Below are 18,490 nucleotides of genomic sequence, written 5' to 3'. Positions count from 1 at the left end.
ACTTCTGACTATATAAGTCTAAGGTTTAGCGAGCAAATTGGGCCATGGCCCGGTAGTTGGCCAGTTGCACTTCTCCTGCTTGGACAGGAGATCCTATATTTTTAACCTTAAGGTTTAATTTCCATGCATTTTGTTACCGTTGAATCCTGAACCGAAGTCGGAGCACTACTCCGCTTGTTTTGAGGTCGGTGAGAACCGAACTGAATAAGACGACCGAGGTATAGAAGAACAGGTCGCCTTCGAGGATAATCTGCAAGAAATCCACTTGCTGAAAAGTTTCCAGTGAAAAACTTTCAATGCCTAAGTTAGAATAGTGAGACAACAGTGTGGAAGAAAGAGATTTTGTAGAGTAGAGTCTTTAAATGACTTTATCTGAAGACCCCTGGGATACCCCTTTATATAGGATAGTATATAGATCCATTATCTGATTTGGCGCGACATGCATTAATTACAAGGTAATGGTCGGTTGCACGTTTACAATGTGGAAACCGTCTCGTATAAGCAACATGTGACGGTAATTACGCAATCGTGCATTGACTATAATGTTGTCATAAATGTTGATCTTTGTTAGCACATGCGAAGTGGCTTTTCGGTTTTCACTGAAATTGTTCACCTCAGCTAGTACCAAAGCCAAAAAGATCGGTCTAATCTGAAATTGAGATGTTCAATATTTCTCTATTATATTTAAAATAATATTTTATTTGAAAGATAGTAACAATATTTCAAACAAGACATGTCTCAATAATTTGCAGCCCTCGTGCTGTCTTGCATTAACATGTCTACTCTTACGTATTTCTGCTTGGTGCTTGCAAGCTGTTTTTTCTCAGCCTGAAGCCTCCAAATGAGCCCTAAAGTTAACTAGTTGATCAAATATGCCAAATACAACAAGTGTAAGAATTTCTGGTAACTGAGCTTGTAGAAGATTCCTACTACTTAATTGCCTGATGATCAGGAACTACACTTTGAGAAGATATGTGGAAACATATTATGGAGTATGAACCCATAAAAAACCATGCCTTTCCACCTTGAGATTCACAAGAACTGGCATTTAAATGAGATTGCTTGCCAGAAAAATAAGAAGAAAATCTAATGTTTGGACCACAACCTTATCCTATTAAATACTCTTTTCTATCAGGTGTCTCTTTTAGTACTTAGCTCTATGGTGGCGAGAATATGTTTAACTGATCATGATGGGAGAAAATATCCAACGGGAGACCTCCATCATTTGGGTATCTCAAACAAGGTCACATTAAATTGGGCGGGCCAACAAAGGGTAGCTATATGAACCAAAGTAGAATGGTGCCTTCGAGACTGGTAAAATTTTTAGTTGGATTAGGTTCACCGCTGAACTGATGGATCAATCCAATCATAAACTAAAACGCACAAATATATTTATCTTCTTCTTTTTTTGTGTGTGTATATTAGTTTGTGATTGGACTGATCTATTTCTACCATGGTGGAAATGGTCCAACCAATAATCTCTCCCAAATAGGGAGGACTCTTGTAGTAGTTAGCCCTTTCAACTGTTCCAAAAGGCAGCTAAGGAGTAGCCAACTGTATGATAGGAAAGAGAAACGATAAAGCGATGACAGTGATGATAGCGAAGGGGACAGCTTCCTGGTTCATATCGACGGCCCACCAACTTTGGTTTCACCCTAGAAAAGGTTCGTGTCATGGTATGCTATACCGGTCGGTACTGATCAGTACCGGACGTACCGTACCCATACCGATGGATACCGGTATCGGTACGCCAATGTCGATATGCCTGACGTACCGCATACCAACACTCGGTACGCCTATATTAGTGCGGCACCGGTACGGGATTCGGTACCGGTACGACGAACTTTGATTTGTGTCTAATCACATAGTAGCAAAGATGCTTCCAGTTCTGAGACACGACATAATAATTTGAGGAAGGATCAGAAGATTCGAAACCAAAAGAAATTAATTTGAGTCTTTGAAATCACCGTCTCCTAACTTGAGAAACATAGTCTACATAGCAAATCAACAATGCATGGAGGGGAAAAAAAATCAGGGAACCAAGCGTTATATGAAGGCAGATAAGACTCAGTAGTGGGTACTATTGATCTGAGTTCATTCTGAACCTTGATTACCATAATTAAGAAATATATTGGATTAAGAAATACTAGGGCATGCTATTCTATCATGGCATTTGACATGGTTTGCTGACATCGAGAAATAAATCTCTATGTTAATGATGCCGTAGCAGGCTAATATGTTTGGGTTGTTTCTCAATGTTAAGTCCAATGTTTAAGAGACTATTCTTCTAGCATTTTTTAAATACTTAATATAAGTTCAATTTTGATGATACCCAAAATTATACATATGATTTAACTTGCGAAGATCGCATTATCTGGAGGCTTGCTGTATGTTCCAGTGGAAGTGGTGCAGGATAAGATGTTTTTAGTAGTCAGTGTTTAAGCAATTTTTCGGACCCTATGCAACCCTTGTTTTGCTTATTGAGGGTGGAATCTGATGTGATAATTGTGAGTTGATGAAATTTGTTCTACGGAAAATTATTTTTAGGATCTGCCATCACCATTGTTCCACTTTAGCATAGTATAAATCCACTTTTAGATGAAAAATGCAATAATGCTTAACAAATCTTCAGAATCTAGACTCCCAAATGCATTATAAATAGAACATTTTGGCAATTTTCATTTGTTCTTGCAAAAAAATGCCGGCCCATTATAATTAATTGACATTATTGGACACTTACACTAATAGGTCATACCTTTGAATTATATGAATTAAATTCATGTTAGGCACATATGGGATGCATGAGACGAAGCATGGTTCATGTCTCTCATTTTATTATCCCTTGAAGAGAGATTGTGAGAGCAAGAACTAAAGCATGATGTATTTATCGAAGGAGAGAACATGCGTAAATGCAGTTTAGAACATTAAAAAAAATAAAAAATATTAATTTTATTTTTTATAAAAAAATTATTACTACGAGCTATAACTTTAAAAATGCCTCCTGCCGTCCATTTCACCTTTTTCTTTTTCATTGTTCAATATCATCATCAACCTACTCTACCTCTATTGTGACCAAAAGGCTACAAAATGAAATGAGGTAAAGAATTTTTTTTTAAGTAGTCATTACTTGAGGTGCATGAAGTGGATTGTTGAATTATCCATTAGATTAACTCGTCAAATTTTCATGGAAAAACAATCTTTGCTTGTCATCTTGGATAGAGTTGAAGTTTTAAATTTTGCAATTTGATACAAGTAGGGAATGTAGCAGCAGTACATGCGCAATTGCAATGTCTCCATGATCGATATTTTCTTTCTTCGACGCTGGCCATTGCTGATTATGCAAGCGGCAAACACAATTCCTCGCTATCTAACTTTGGTGACAAAGATCACAAGGATGATATCTGAATTCCACTTCATAGAGGCACCATGCATGTGGCCATGCATGATTTTTTAGAAGGGTAAGATGCCCCAAGCAATTACTGGTACATGTGGTGAGCATTATCTAGGTCACATCCATCTTTTGGAACTCCGGAACCATGCAAGCTTCCAAAAACATAGCCAAATTTTTCAAAGGACATAGAAAACTTCTTGGTTATTACGAAACATCCAAATCGATCCAGCCTTATCACTTCATGTGTAGACTTTGTAACAATTGACAATGACTGATGTCTTTTGTCCCTTGGCATCCAATGAACCCTCTTGGTACCCAAGAGACCTTCCTTTAACATCAAGAAGCTGTGTCTCAAGCGAGACAATGGTAATATGTGGAAGTGTGGAACCATTTCCATTCACCCAAGCCATTCCAAATGCTGAAGAGACATGGCCCTCAATTCCCTTTCAAATGACTCAGCCATGTGTAGTGTGGATGGATCTTTCCATATAATTGGGCAGTTATCATTCTAGTGGAGCTTCTTGCCAAGATGGACTTGCTCCATAGAAGAGAAACGGAACTCTAGCTCCAATAATTTCAACAGCCTATGTTACCTTGATAACCACTTATAATTGGCAATTGATGGCTTGAATTTATACACAATTGCCACGCAAGTGCGATACAAAACCAAGTACCCCGGGTCTTTAGTTGTTTCAATTCATGAACATCTTTGTTCCCTTGGACATGGACTTGTGAGATGAGAAGGTCTAGCTCTATATCATGTCATTTTCTTGTTGGTTTCAAATGTTATACTTGTCAACGCCCATAAATGAAACAAAAGCGCCGTGGAGGTGAAGAAAAGGAAGTGCATTGCGTGTCAAGACTTCAGGAGCCGGGAAGGGTGGTGCAATTGATTGGTAGGAAAATTTTGGACAGTGTAGACGAAACAGACGTAGACACAGTGTGAAGTCTGGAGACGGCAAACTACGTTGGTAGTTCATTGCCTCACCAAACTCTATCTCCAACTGACTTTTGGGATGCAGAATTTTTGAGGTTAGAAGTGAGGCAATTGACTTGAGAGGTTTTATAGTGTCATCCAAGGCCAAGCTAATTTATCCTTGGGCATTACACACAAAAAACAAAAATGTATAGTGTTATACCCAAAAAGAAATATCAGGAAAAAAGAAAAAAAAAGTAGTGGAGGCCATGAATTACACCAGCTAATGGATTCTTTATGTTTCCATGCACAAGTTGTGCAAGCTCCTTAATTGTGTTCTTTTATATTCTAATAACGACATCAATGAGATTAGTAGACGATAACTATTTCGACCAAAGTTACTTAGCTTCATCTATCTTTATTGTTTTTTTTATGAGAATTCTCAATTAATTGTAAAATTTGACAAGAAATAAAATACCTACTGTCTTATTGTATTTCTCAATTTTTTTAAAAAAAATATATGTGCTTTGAATGATGTAGGAAAAGTAGAAACTGCCACGCCGACTAAACTATTTTTTGCTCAACAGAACATGTAGCTGATGCAGTCTACATGCAGAGTTTCTCTCAAAAATTGAACAGAAAGGCACCACTTGTACGTAAAGCTCAATACATTGGAACCTCCAATACAAGCATAAATACAAAAGTATATCTTTGTATAAGGATAGAAAGGCAAATGCGCTGGTCAAAGAGACTATAGAGCGAAAAAGAGATCACTGAGCTCCAAAACTTCCAAGAAAAAAGAGCGTCAGGATCCCGTAGGCCCGACGCAATGCTCTCAGCCGCTAGGTATGGAGTGGGTATGGCCTCTCCCACGAGTTAAAGTTAATGCAACGTAGAAAACGACGCAATTTCTGATGGCGGTCATTTGCACATACGCAAAAGTCCACATGCACATAAATGTTTAAGATTTTGCTTCTGTTATATATATGTATTAATATTTAACCATAAGTGACGACAGAGATGGGAAAGTAGTACGGAATGCTATCTACAAGTGCAACCATTGTTTTATCTTAGAATGAGCTCTAAATTGAGATGGATGATCGATAATGGGCATGATACACTAAAATGGCATCCTTATGCGTGCATAAACAATAATTGTATGCATTTGTGTGTATCGTAACAATCTTTTCCTTGAATTACATACTTTAAGACTGAAAAAAAGAAAAAAACAATTATAGCCAATAAAAAAATAAATATCCGAAGATCATCATCGTACAATATCTGATTGAAGATGTTTTTTTTTAATCGGATAACTTTTTGAGTTCTATGATCGGGTGTTGTCCCTAAAAAGGACCCTACCCATAGCGACTGGGTCCAAATTCCTTCATTAAGATTCTAAAACGATTCGGATAAACCTTTTTTTTTTTTGAGAAAGTCTTTGACTGGACGTATTTCTCAAAAAATTTGATGAAGCGACAGAAGAAAAAGTTGATGTAGCAGTTGTGATCTACCTTCCGTAGGATTTTAGTTTTTTTATGTTTATTTCTACTAGTTATATTTATTTCTGAAAAGCTAGTTCTATTCAAACTAGGAAAGGAATCCAATCCGAATTATGCAAGAGTGGACCTTACCATTATAAATAGAGGCCACGTATCTTAGTTTTTGAATCATTAAAAAAAAGGAAGAGGATTCAAAACTCTACTTTTGTCAATTTTTCAATATTTTTCTAAATTTCTTTTGAAAGATTCGAGTTTAGTAGGTTGAGAAAAATCTTCATTTTCTCTAATCAGATTAACTGATACATCATGCCCCTGTTTATACTAGTAAAGTCTGCTCTTCGCAGAATTCAGATCTAATTTCTCTTCCAATTAGAAGATATGAGGATTGACGTTTAGAAAATTTATGTTTAGATGATCATCATGAAGTGAGGTACAACAAACACCTTGGAGGTAGCTGCACTGGTAGTAATCATCAAGAGCTTCATTATGCATCTGACATGCTGAAAAATGGACATTGCAGGAGAAAGTTATGGTCCAGAAATTATCCTTCACGATCTAGTCTTGAACATGCCAAATTTTGCTTCAAAATCCCATCTAAACCTACTCAAAATGGCTAGGTTGGTCCACAATGGATCCAATGATTCTCTAGGATTGCATATTTATGTTATATAGTAACAACATTAGTATGAATTTGTAGTTTGAATGCTCCATGTATCCCTGCCAAACCCCACAGATGAGATAAATGTTTCGAAAAAGTATATTTTTTTGAAATATTTATCTCTTATATGTGTCATGGACACTGTTGCATCTTAAATTATATAACCTTGCCATTTTATGCTTAGTTCTTCACACGGTTACACCAATGTTCTCGTTCTAGTTATTCTTGTTTTGCATATATTTATGTAGCTTTTTGTAAACTTGTTATCTTCTTTGCACAGGTTTACACCCAAGTATGTACAGAGCCAGGAACTAAATGAAAGAGACATACACGTCAAGTGACAGGGATGAAATTTTCCAGTCGTCAAAAACTAAACATAAAATACCAGTCATACAGCAAAGGTTCCAGGTTGCAGAAGGAGATGCTGGTATACAGGGAAGCACACCAGGTTGCCTACTGCCTGTGGTTCCTACTTCCTCGCTATATTATGATATACAAATATATGATATATATACGTCACAAGCTTGTAAAGTTAGTCTGACTCCTTTATATAAACATCTCATAAAGATTGTGCACCTCCTTAATCAAAATTCAGAAGTACAAGTGTATGTAAGCAAATGGAAAGAAGTAAAAGAAAAATATCTCAACCTTGATCTGGCAGGCACCACGTACCGGCCATTTCAGTGTAAAATAAGCAGTAGCCCAGTTTTTTATGAGAAAAAGTCCATGCAGATCCTGTTGGGATCTAGGATAGCATGAATGATATAGGAATAGTACATGCCTGTAATGCTAAAATTATCAGAGCTGATATCATGGAGGTTATCTGACAATATCTATGACTCATTATGATATACAAATATATGATATATATACGTCACAAGCTTGTAAAGTTAGTCTGACTCCTTTATATAGACATCTCATGAAGATTGTGCACCTCATTAATCAAAATAAGAACAAGTGTAAGTAAGCAAATGGAAAGAAGTAAAAGAAAAATATCTCAACCTTGATCTGGCAGGCACCACCACCATTTCAGTGTAAAATAAGTAGTAGCTAGCCCAGTTTTTTATGAGAAAAAGTCCATGCAGATCCTGTTGGGATCTAGGATAGCATGAATGATTTAGGAATAGTATATACCTGTAATGCTAAAGTTATCAGAGCTGATATCATGGAGGTTATCTGACAATATCTATGACTTATTATAATGCATGGGAGACAAGCATGAAGATTATGTTGCCTTAATCCCAGCTAATTAGTCTCCAAAAATATTATAGTAAAACATGAAATATATCTTTTGCGGATCTCTTTTTCATATTTTATATTGCAGGTCATGATTTTGCTTACATACATGCGTTCATGTTTTGGAACAGACTCTGACGAATTGCCAGGTGTTGGCCTGTTTGTCTGACCAAAGACTACTTTAACTCCTATGAAGCATGAAGTTGAAAGCTTGGTGGTTCCATGAATTGTTACCATGGTTATGGCATGTGGAAAGATAGGTTTGAATATGCCATGAATTTTCTTTATTTTTTGGATACAATTCTCTTTGCGTTGTCTTTTGATTTGAATGGTAAGCCCTGTGCCTTTCAGCCTGCACCTTTTGACCACTTAGCTCCAAGCTAGTAAGGGTTATCCGAACCCCTTATTCCCTTTGGATGGTTTTTTAAGAGAGAAGAAGAAGAAGAAAAAAGGAAAGGCACGCAGTTTGTGGCAGTGAAGTCCAAACTTCGATTGAAATATAATTTTTGATTTCAACTAAATTAAATATTGAACTAGCTGATCTTGTCCCCTCGATCCTAACTAGATATATCTAGTAGTTGGTGATATCAGGCAAAGATGAGATTTAAACAACCCCACTATTCTGAAATGTCCACTTATATAAAGATGAACCCCACTATTACAACTAATAATGTCAAAATCTCTACTTGGCAATCCTTGAGCCCCTTTATACTATTAGGCCCTTGTTAAGTCATTGCACTTCCTGTAGCTAATTCATCCATTAATTGATGGCATCAGCAATAATTCATAGTGTTCTTGATTTGAGGCATCTGTCAGCACAACTACCCTTTCAAGTACTCAAGATTTTTATAAGCATGAGAGGCCGTAACCTTCGTTGGAAAAAGGACAAGAGAATACAAATTTGCTCAAGTCACTACCATGCCAAAACTTCTAGTTTTGTTACTTGGTTGCAATATTATAGAAGATATTTCAATATAAAAGATAACAACACCAAGCCTGATTTATGTATCGATGCAAGTTACGCAAAGTAGCTTGTAAATATATTTCTCGATGGTTATCGAAGGTGCGGTGGACGAGATAATTAATTAAGGTGATGAGCATATATATGTGATAAGCAAAACAAGAGAGATCCATTAGATAGTGGTATCTGCAAGCTATATTAGCAGCAATTTTCTGCAGTCATTTTCTTTGAAAATTCTAGTTAATTGTACCATGTTGTTATATGCTCATTTAATGCAAAAATCTAGCAATGGGAAAGAGAAGCAACCTTAGTAAATGTGTGCAAAATCAAAGTGGAACAGCTTGACAAAATATTAATGTGTATTTTTCTTTTATGCAGAAAGATATGGAAGTTTTCTGCTGCAACTTTTTTTTACAGGATGCAAAAATGAATCTATAAACTAATTAATGTAACTTGTTCAAATATTTCACGTGAAGTAGCATGGCAGTTATAAATCAGAGTGCTAAATGCTCATGGTGATAAAAAGACACATGCAAACCAAGGAGCTCGAGCCCATATGATCTTTGTTTCTAGCTTGATCAACTTGTATCTCTTTATTAGATCTTTAACCAGAGATGGTGGTGAAGCCCCTAGGCTTTCAGAAATCTGTATGTCATCTACTGGTTCCAACTTCTTCAAATTTAGAGCATTAATGTGTGGTTGTCGCACTTTCACAAGTTCACCATAAAAATCAGTTTACAAACTTTAGGATGGATTCGAGTTAATTATAAAGTTTCCTTCAACCTATAGTGAATCACAAGAGAGAAATAGTGAAACAAATCTTTTATGAATTGCGAGAATATTAGCAAGTCTATGATTATTTTTCTGATCAAAAGCAAGCCTGCAATTATTTTTTGGGACCATCTTTCTCATAAAGATCATTATCTTTTTTCATCATGGTCCAGCCTCTACTAATCCTAAATTATTTCTATCTGGCAACCCTCGTGTTTTAGGTTGTCCAAAAGACACGTAGGGCCAGAACTACAATCTGGCTCATCTTAAAAGGCACTAACCGTTATATGTCATCACATTAGTTTATGAGATTCTTCTTGGAAGCGTGCTGGTGGAAAAGTAGAACACCCATTTGATGATGTGCCATTAATTTATAGCTCAAGTCCTGCCTAAATTTGCGTAACCTTAACACTTTATTATTATCTCATGACTTCTTTAATGAGTTCCTCAACTATTTAGGACACTGCCTAAAAACACATCAGGATTACGTAATTAGGCTTTATTAGCATGACACGTATAGGACTGAATGAGTCACAGGAAACAATTGATTTCCAGCTAAAATACGTGGCAGTGAATAGCATATTAGGGACCTATCTGAAAAATTAGAAAAATATATTATATTTTATTAGAGTTTTTTTAAAACTGTGTTAAGTTTGGTGCCCGCATATAATAGAATGAAGAATAATTTTTTTTCGGTAGAACAAGATAAATTTTTTTATTAAGAATATAATAGATATTTTATATAATTTTTTTAAAAATAAATGTGCAACTAAATATAAACTATTTTGTAATATATATTTTAATAAACTAAATATATAAAAATATTTTTTTTGAAAACAATATTATAGTGAGAAAAAATTGGGCTGAGGTAATTAAAACATTCACGGTTTTCTTGCGGCTGGTTGGCCCGAGCCCAGCACACACCGGGCCAGGTGGCGCGTCCGGGCTCTAGCCGTCGCAATCGCGCAGGGAAATCACGTGAAAAGCTCCCTAAACGTGTTGAGTTTGGTACCAGGACTCTCTTGGAAGCTTGAAATTTTCCCTGGTGTTACCATACTGCCCTTTTCATGTAGGCATTACCCATTATTCATTAATTAATGCGGAGTTACCTTAAATTGGTTTGCCAAGTGTCTAAATCAAATGTTTCATAATTCTTATCTAGCTAAGTAAAAGAGCTCTTCCACCGTTTATCTTTATAATAAAATAATGCATTGGCCTTGAAAATAAAAATAATGACAGGCAATCTGATTTAAATTTGTCACTTATACACGATAAACTCTATTTTCTAAAATGCAATGGAGATACCAAATGGATAAAACATCAAGTTCATGTTAAACAATAGCAGTTCTATTCTGATATTAGCAAGCATCTTTATTATATAAAGATCTAATATGATATGGTTAAGTGTTGTGTTAAATCATCTTAAAATTGTTTTTGACATTATGTGGAAATAGAGTTTTGAAAAATTAGTAATTTATAATTAATTTAAAAATAATGACTTTTTAATCTAGTTAATTTTTTCTTCGATACTTTAGAATAAGAAATATCTGTTAGCTAACATACTAGTAAAACAACATGGTTATTTGTTATATTATGACATAAAATAAAATAATTTAAAATTAATAGAGGATCTTAGACTATCAAAATATTTTATTAGCTTTCCTTAGAAAATACTTGCTAGATGAGATAAATATCAAAATGGTATTATCAGCACTTGTATAAACTAGATAGCACAATAAAACAATGAATGCTGCTAATTTATTTAAATAATCAAGTAGTTAATTAGAATCTTCAAAACCATTATAACAAGTGCACAGCTGGAGGTACTACTCTCTCGTTATTATCCACCAAAAAAAAAAGGTTACCTTTTTAGTTCCATCTCTTTCTTTTTTCTTTTTTTTTGCTTTGATTTTAGTTCTATCTCTTTGCAAATGAAGTTCCTAGAGAAATTGACCTCGAAAGGTGGACCATTAGGATGGAGACAACGGCGGCCCCTCCAGCCTCCTACCCGCCGTTTGTTCATTGCATTCTGTTAACGCCGTCACGTCTTGCCATGATCTAATCGTGACAATGGATCAAAGCTGAACGCGTCGTCACCTAATTGGTCAAACTAAGTTACTCAAGGACAGAAGCGTCATATACTTAAGATATAGGGGCATTTTAGGGCTTTAATAACAAAGTCAAACGCTCCAACCGCGGTCGGCACTTCTTGTTTCGTTTGGCTTCTCTGCTCCACGGCTAAAACTACTCTAGAAACCGCGCTGGAGAATTTTAAGACGTGTCAATCTTCCGTGTCTTGGTCAATTATTTCAACCTCTGATGGTCAACAACTTTTGATAATAAATAGTTTGTTTGAGCTCCTTGGAAATAAAACGAGAGGCAGCAAGTGTGAGAAATATTTTCCTTTTCTTTTCAAAAAATTATTACCTGCATTATATGCACCACATGGTCATGCATATAGCTAATGATTTCCTTAGACACCATCCATCAAGCATGCATATCAGTTCACCACAATGAAAATTAGTAGTTGTGATTGGCTGCGTACATGGCTATGTTAGTACGCATAGTATAGGCAATATTTTTTTCTTCTTTTAGGTAAAATTTCTCTCCTATGATTCGGGAATACTTATACAATGTAATATATCAATAATGATTTAAATAGTTTTAGGGACCCACAAAGATATTATGGATGACATATGCGGCTATAAAACTTTGAAGTTTTATAAATTAACTCATGTTTCTTGTTATCCATTTATCAAGAGAGTGCACGATACATTCTTTATTTGGTAGCAATTGAGTAGTTACCATGCTTTCCAATGTATACTAAAGGAAGCTTTGAAATACAATGCGTTGTCAATTATTTTTCAACAATATATTATAAAGAGGCAAGGGTGTAGCATATGAAATCCAATATCATGTAGCATATTTAATTTATTTACGATCATGAAAGAATATAATTTTTACGCTGCACCATATTTAACATATTCCTTCGCAAAAGTTAGGAAACCATCTTTGTTTCGATGGTGAACAAAAATGTACATATGCTATAAATCGAGGTGATAAAGTCATCAAATGATACTAGCATCACATATATGATAATACTTTTATTTGTTTTTCTGGGACTATTTTCCAGCCTTATTCTCAAAAGGCAAAAATTATAAATTTTCATTAACAACAACTATCATTATACATACCAAGATCTATGTTATTAGCTTCAAAAAACATATCATTCCTCCAATTCAGCAAGCATCCATCTCACCACCTTTAGTATGAACCTTTGGAAGATTGGAATGATATCTACAACTAGCAAGTATTCATGCAACTCCATGAATCTACCCTAATGCTATCGTATGATAGTTTCCAACTGTAACAAAGTGATGAGCCTACCGGAAAGTGCACTTGTCGCCCCAGCGTTGCTCCTTTGAAATTATTTATTTTTCAAAATTTACAGGGCAGCAGCCAATTATATAGGACACGTCATCAATCAACTATAATGCCACCTCAGCACTGGTCCCTTCTGATCTAAGTTTTATCCCGACACGCGTCTCACGCCCGCCGCGGACCACAGCTCCACATTTCCCCTCCCTCGCCTCTATATATGCCCTCCCATGCCTCTTCGGAAGCCTTCGGAAAAGCTCTCCGTCTCGTCCACACTTCCTCTCTTCCGTGCTCGGCTCCTATTCGACGAAATCTCTATGAGAGACCGGAAAGCATCATCTGCCGCGGCGGCGCCGTATAGCCCGCCGTGGCGATACTCCAAGCTCTCCAACTTCCTCCGCGATCCTATTAACCAATCCAATAGTGAGGACGACCTCCCCACCCCCACCTCCGCCACCGCCAGCCCCACCTACTTCTCCGAACGCAACCCCACCAGCGCCGCCAGCTCCCCGTATGCTCTCTCCCCCTGGAACCCCGCGGCCTCCCCCTTTGCGAAGTCCCCGTGGACCCATCTCGTCCAGCCCTCCGACGACCCCCACTCCGCCGGCCTCCTCGACTCCCTCGTCCGCGAGGAGGGTCACGTGTACTCCCTTGCCACCGCCGGCGACCTCCTCTACACCGGCTCCGACAGCAAGAACATCCGTATCTGGAAGGGCCGCCGCGAGTTCGGTGGCTTCAAGTCCAGCAGCGGCCTCGTCAAGGCCATCGTCATATCCGGCGACAAGATCTTCACTGGCCACCAGGACGGCAAGATCCGCATCTGGAAAATTTCCCCCCAAAGCCCCGCCGTCCACAAGCGCATCGGCACCCTTCCGAGTCTCAAAGACTTCCTCAAAAGCTCCATCAACCCCTCTAACTACGTTGAGGTCCGGCGGCACTGGAATGCCGTCTGGCTGCGCCATTTCGACGCGGTTTCTTGCCTCGCCCTCGACGAGGACGCGGGTCTCCTCTACTCCGGCTCCTGGGATAAAACCCTAAAAGTCTGGAGAATTTCCGACTCCAAGTGCTTGGAATCGATCAACGCCCACGAGGACGCCATCAATGCGGTGGCGGCGGCGGGGTTCGACAGGCTGGTGTTCACCGGTTCCGCCGACGGGACGGTGAAGGTGTGGCGCCGGGAGTGGGTAAATAGGGGCGGCGCCACCCGGCACGTGGCGGTGCAGACGCTGCTCCGGCGGGAGAGCGCCATGACGGCACTGGCGGTTGTGCCGGCAGCGGGGGGGACCGTGTACTGCGGGTCGTCGGACGGGCTGGTGAACTTCTGGGAGAACCGCGGCGCCGGCCGGCCGCCTGCTCACTGTGGGGTGCTCCGCGGGCACAAGATGGCGGTGCTGTGCCTCGCGGCCGCCGGGAGCTTGGTGGTGAGCGGGTCGGCGGACAAGACGCTGTGCGTGTGGCGAAGGGAGAAGAGCGGGGACCATACAAAGCTCGCGATATTGGCCGGCCACGCGGCGCCCGTCAAGTGTGTGGCCATCGAGGAGGACCAGAGCGGTGGGCCCGCGGGCCCGCGCTGGGTGGTGTACAGTGGGAGCCTGGACAAGTCCGTCAAGTTGTGGCGGGTGCCGGAGCGAGCATCCGAGTTGGTCGTGCGGACGCCGCAGCACGTGCGGGTCCGACCCGAGGCGGAGCTTCGGCGCTCGCCCCCGCACGTGCGAGGGCAGAGCGGGACGTACCGGCGGAGCAACGGCACTGGCGGGGCCGGGAAGGGCTACTCTTCGCCGGTGTTCTCGGAGTTGAAAGAGAGGAGGGCCAGCGTGCGGGCTGCCTCTTGAACACGTGCGGGATGTTGATGCCCTCTATGTGGTAGAGGAAAGATTTAAGAAAGATGTATATACCAGCCGGAGATGCTTTGTTTTTGATGTACAGAATAGCAGAGATTGGGTTGATGTTAGAAAGGTGTGGATAAAAACAATGATAGAGAAATGTCTTGATGCGTGTACCCAATAGTAGAGATTTGTATACATGGTTAAGCGTTTTGATGGATTTGAGATTTGAGTTTGTATCATGCTACTGCAAGCAAAATTTTGATTTACACCGCCCTCTCTTTACTTTTTCATGATTGTGTAGGATGTACACCCCCCTTCTCTTTACTTTTTAGTGATTGAGCAGGATGTACTAGTTATATAAATTATAAAAAAAATTTGTCTACAATTTTTTTTTACTGAGTTTTCTGTTTACTTTCTCTAATGTGGATTGGAACGTGGGAAAAAAAAGAAAATAATGGGAGAAATTGAGTTTCTCTTTATCTGGTTAAAAAAAAAAAAGAGAGAAGAGAAATGCGAATAAATCACTTCTATCTTGTTATTTTTTTCTCCTCTACAAATGGATGGTTTGGGGAAAAGCAAAACGGATGTTTAAATAATTTGTGTCTTCTTCATCACAAAATTAGATAGTTTAGATAAATTTTTTTCTTTTCTAACCATAGTTTTTATTAGCACACAGTTTGGGATTGCTCCTATTCTATTAAAATATATATACATATATATTTTTCTTTTCTCCTCTCTTTCTTTCTCTTCTACCTTTTTTTTTTTTTGTTTTATCCAAGCAGATGTGCTATAGGAAATGCATCCAATGTTAGTATCGCTATTATTGGCAAATTTTTATGGAGAGGGCATGTATCCATTTAACTCTTTTTTATTAAACACATATTAATATATATATATATTTTTAAAATTGAAGGTATGGACTACATGTGCCATAGTTTTGTATTTTTTTCTATTTTAACTAAACAAATCAAACATATCTAGGCATGGTCACCTAGCACATTAATTTGCTCTATTAAATTAGTGATAATATGCTTCTAGCAAAGTTTGTTTGTGGCATGAGCCATGTTTTTTTTTTTTTTTTTATTCATTGGTATCGCTCATGCGCAGTCTATCGTGCATTGATAAAAATATTAAATTGATGTAGAAAACTATTTTAAATTGGTTATTTTTACTTACTTCATTGGTTCTGCGCATCGAGTCTATTTGATCTATACGATTATTTTAACTCAGCAATATTTGCCTATTTTGTTGGCTCTCTATATTAAAGTGCCGATATATTAGTGAGATACCACAGATAAAGACGCTTATGATCTTCTCCTGTTCGCGGTTCTTCTCAGGTCCCCGGTGTCCGTCCGCGTGATGGCGAGCAGCGATTGATGAACGACTCGAACCTCTCGATTCCTTCGATACCAATCCGCCGTGATGTTCATTGCGGAGGCACTGCGATCGAAGGTAGCGGCTCAGCTACGGCCATGGCTGCAAGAAGAACCAGATATGGAGCTCGAACTAGGGTTTCTACGATCTTATGGGAGAGCCAAGAACCTCTCCTTGGATCCCTCGGCACTCAATTCTTTGATGGACGACTCTGTGTCTCTAGAATTCAAAAGTTTTAAGGTTGGGGAAGTCCATATTCGGGTTTCTCCATGGTCGAGCCCTTCCCTCGTTCTTCAAATGCGAGGTGTCGATGTAACCCTAGCTTCAAGGTTTGTTTTGAATCTTTTATACCGTTTCTTGGCTTTTTTAAAATATTTTTTGGCTGTAATTTGCGTTAGTTATGCGTTTTGAGAAGTTAATGGTTGGTATGCCCATGGTTTCTAGGGAAACTGTAAGCAAGAAGCGTTCGAGTTCAAGAGATTTAGCTGCAAGAGAGAGGAAGAAGGCAATTGCTTTGGTCGATCCTCAGGTATTTTAGTGGCTTTAAATTTCTTGATGCGAGTTCTTTCGAATCTATTGATGATGTTTTGAGCCTGGTGCCACTGCCTTGCTATCTTTGAACCGGTAAACCCACTGTTGCTGAAATTTAGATAATAGGAATTAAATTTTTTCGAATGCAATGATATATCAAGGATTGGTGTGGCTAGAGCCCGTTCATGAAGTAAGATGGAAGCCCAATAGAGCAACTGAATGTGTTTGCATAGCCATGAACTTAGCAAAAACAAATATAAAAGGGAAGCAAAGATTAATTAAAGAGTACCAGATAAATTCTGATTAGAAGGGCAAACCAGCAGTCCCACAAGCAAACAAACAAAAAAAAGAAGAAAACTCTAGCGTGGAATGGTTCAAAGAAATTCACATTTGCATGCTAGCTCATGCCACGACCGAATGTCCAATAGCGTTGACATTCAAGAAACCCTGGAAACAAGTAACACAGGTAGTAGCTTGCAAGAGCTTGTTCCCAATGTGGTTGTCTGGATAGGATTGAGTTAAACATAGCCGACTTTGAGTTGGCTGGGCACAAGTTTGCTTAATTCAGGTTGGACCTGGCAACAATTTTGCACCAAACTAGGCACTGGTCTTTGTCTAGGATAAATTTCTGCTCAATTTTGGATCTGATTGACCAGGTCCAAACAACTCAGATCTGAATCCTTCTTCTTTCTGTTGTTTTAGCTGCCATTTTTTGAATAGTGTACCACCACTGTGTAGCAAAAAGAAGCAGAAAATATGCAAATTTCTAGTTGCCTTAGTAGCTGAGAAAATTCTATATAGGGTACTACACTTGCTCTGGACTCTTTGGAAACCTGAACCTGCTTCCACTTTCTAAGTTTTTCCCTTTTTCCCTATCTATTTTTCGGATTTAAAGTCCCACTTCCTCATATCTGTACTTGATTCCACTTCTGCACTTGTTCCCATTTTAGGTAATTAAGGTCGTTCCTATATATTCAGGATAAAAAACTTATCTAACCTTGTAGCACAATATGTTGCTTAACTATGATTTGGTACTACTAAATAAGTAGCGACATGGGCCATTGCTGATACCTACCATGTTATTCTCGAACAGTCTAATATGATATGGACTATCTAGTTATATTATTGCTTTGGCTGGATGAATAATTAAATATAGACTGAAATGATAATCATGTTAACATGCTAATTACATCTCCATAAATCACAGCCAATTAAGGCTGCAAATGGGTCGGGTTGACCCGTGATCTGACCCGATCCGACTTGATTGGACCCGATCCGACCCGACCTGATTGGACCCGATCCGAGCTGTTTTAAAGGATCCGTGGGGCTGGGCCGAGTTCTAAAATTCGACCTGTTTCATTTTCGGAGCCGGGTCTGGGTTTTCTGAATTTGGATCCAACCCGGCCCAACCTGACTCGACTCGAACCCGCTAAACTATTTGGGCCCGTGGGCTGCAGGGGTGTAGGCCCAGCCGCCTAGCTAATGCTTAAGGCCCAGCCCATAATCTTAACTCTCTGTTTGTAACTGCTGTTCTGAAGTTGACATGGAGTAGAAATGTAGAATAATATAATGATATCGAGCTTCGTGGTGGTCTCAAACTGTGGGGTTACATTTTTTCATGAAGGTAGGCGGGTTAGGTAAGAGATTGGTGCTCGTTAGGAGTATGAATGCTTTTATTGATTACATTTAGCTGGCATAAAATCAGAAGAAAAGAAAAAAATATGTATGGAAGAATTTATTTTTTTAAAAGGAAAAGGAAGCAACAGACGCAACAACATGTAGTGGAATTGGTGTTGTAGATTAAATCAACTTTAAAAAAAAATAGCAAATGCCATTGATACCGAAAACAGGTAGAGGTGCATAAGTTTATTCTGCCTATCTGGCAATGGGGACCCAACCTTTTAGTATCATTAGGTCGAGGATTTGTTTAGTGTTAGGTTTAGTGGTTG

General features: G+C 38.7%; 2 protein-coding genes across 6 annotated transcripts in view; both read left to right on the top strand.

Moving 5' to 3' along the window:
* Positions 1–12,569: 12,569 nt before the first annotated feature.
* LOC103709167 (protein JINGUBANG) lies at positions 12,570–14,924 on the top strand. The gene has a single exon (XM_039114344.1). The coding sequence runs from the start codon at positions 13,041–13,043 to the stop codon at positions 14,640–14,642; it is 1,602 nt and encodes a 533-aa protein (XP_038970272.1). The 5' UTR covers positions 12,570–13,040; the 3' UTR covers positions 14,643–14,924.
* A 986-nt stretch (positions 14,925–15,910) lies between these two features.
* The window catches only part of LOC103709193, a 46,113-nt gene continuing 43,533 nt past the window's right edge, over positions 15,911–18,490 (top strand). For 2 of the 5 annotated variants that reach the window (XM_039114342.1, XM_039114341.1), the window contains exons 1-2: positions 15,925–16,339; positions 16,455–16,539. In XM_039114342.1, the coding sequence (XP_038970270.1) occupies positions 16,059–16,339; positions 16,455–16,539 (366 nt within the window). In that variant the 5' untranslated portion in view covers positions 15,925–16,058. Of the gene's footprint in view, positions 16,340–16,454; positions 16,540–18,490 lie in introns of those variants that run through there. The other 3 variants (XR_005506444.1, XR_005506443.1, XM_039114343.1) reach the window with 3 other exon arrangements.

Source organism: Phoenix dactylifera, chromosome 16, assembly GCF_009389715.1.
Source record: "Phoenix dactylifera cultivar Barhee BC4 chromosome 16, palm_55x_up_171113_PBpolish2nd_filt_p, whole genome shotgun sequence".
NCBI lineage: Eukaryota > Viridiplantae > Streptophyta > Magnoliopsida > Arecales > Arecaceae > Phoenix > Phoenix dactylifera.
The sequence above is the reverse complement of the archived record's forward strand: the minus strand, read 5'-3'. Positions and strand labels throughout refer to the sequence as shown.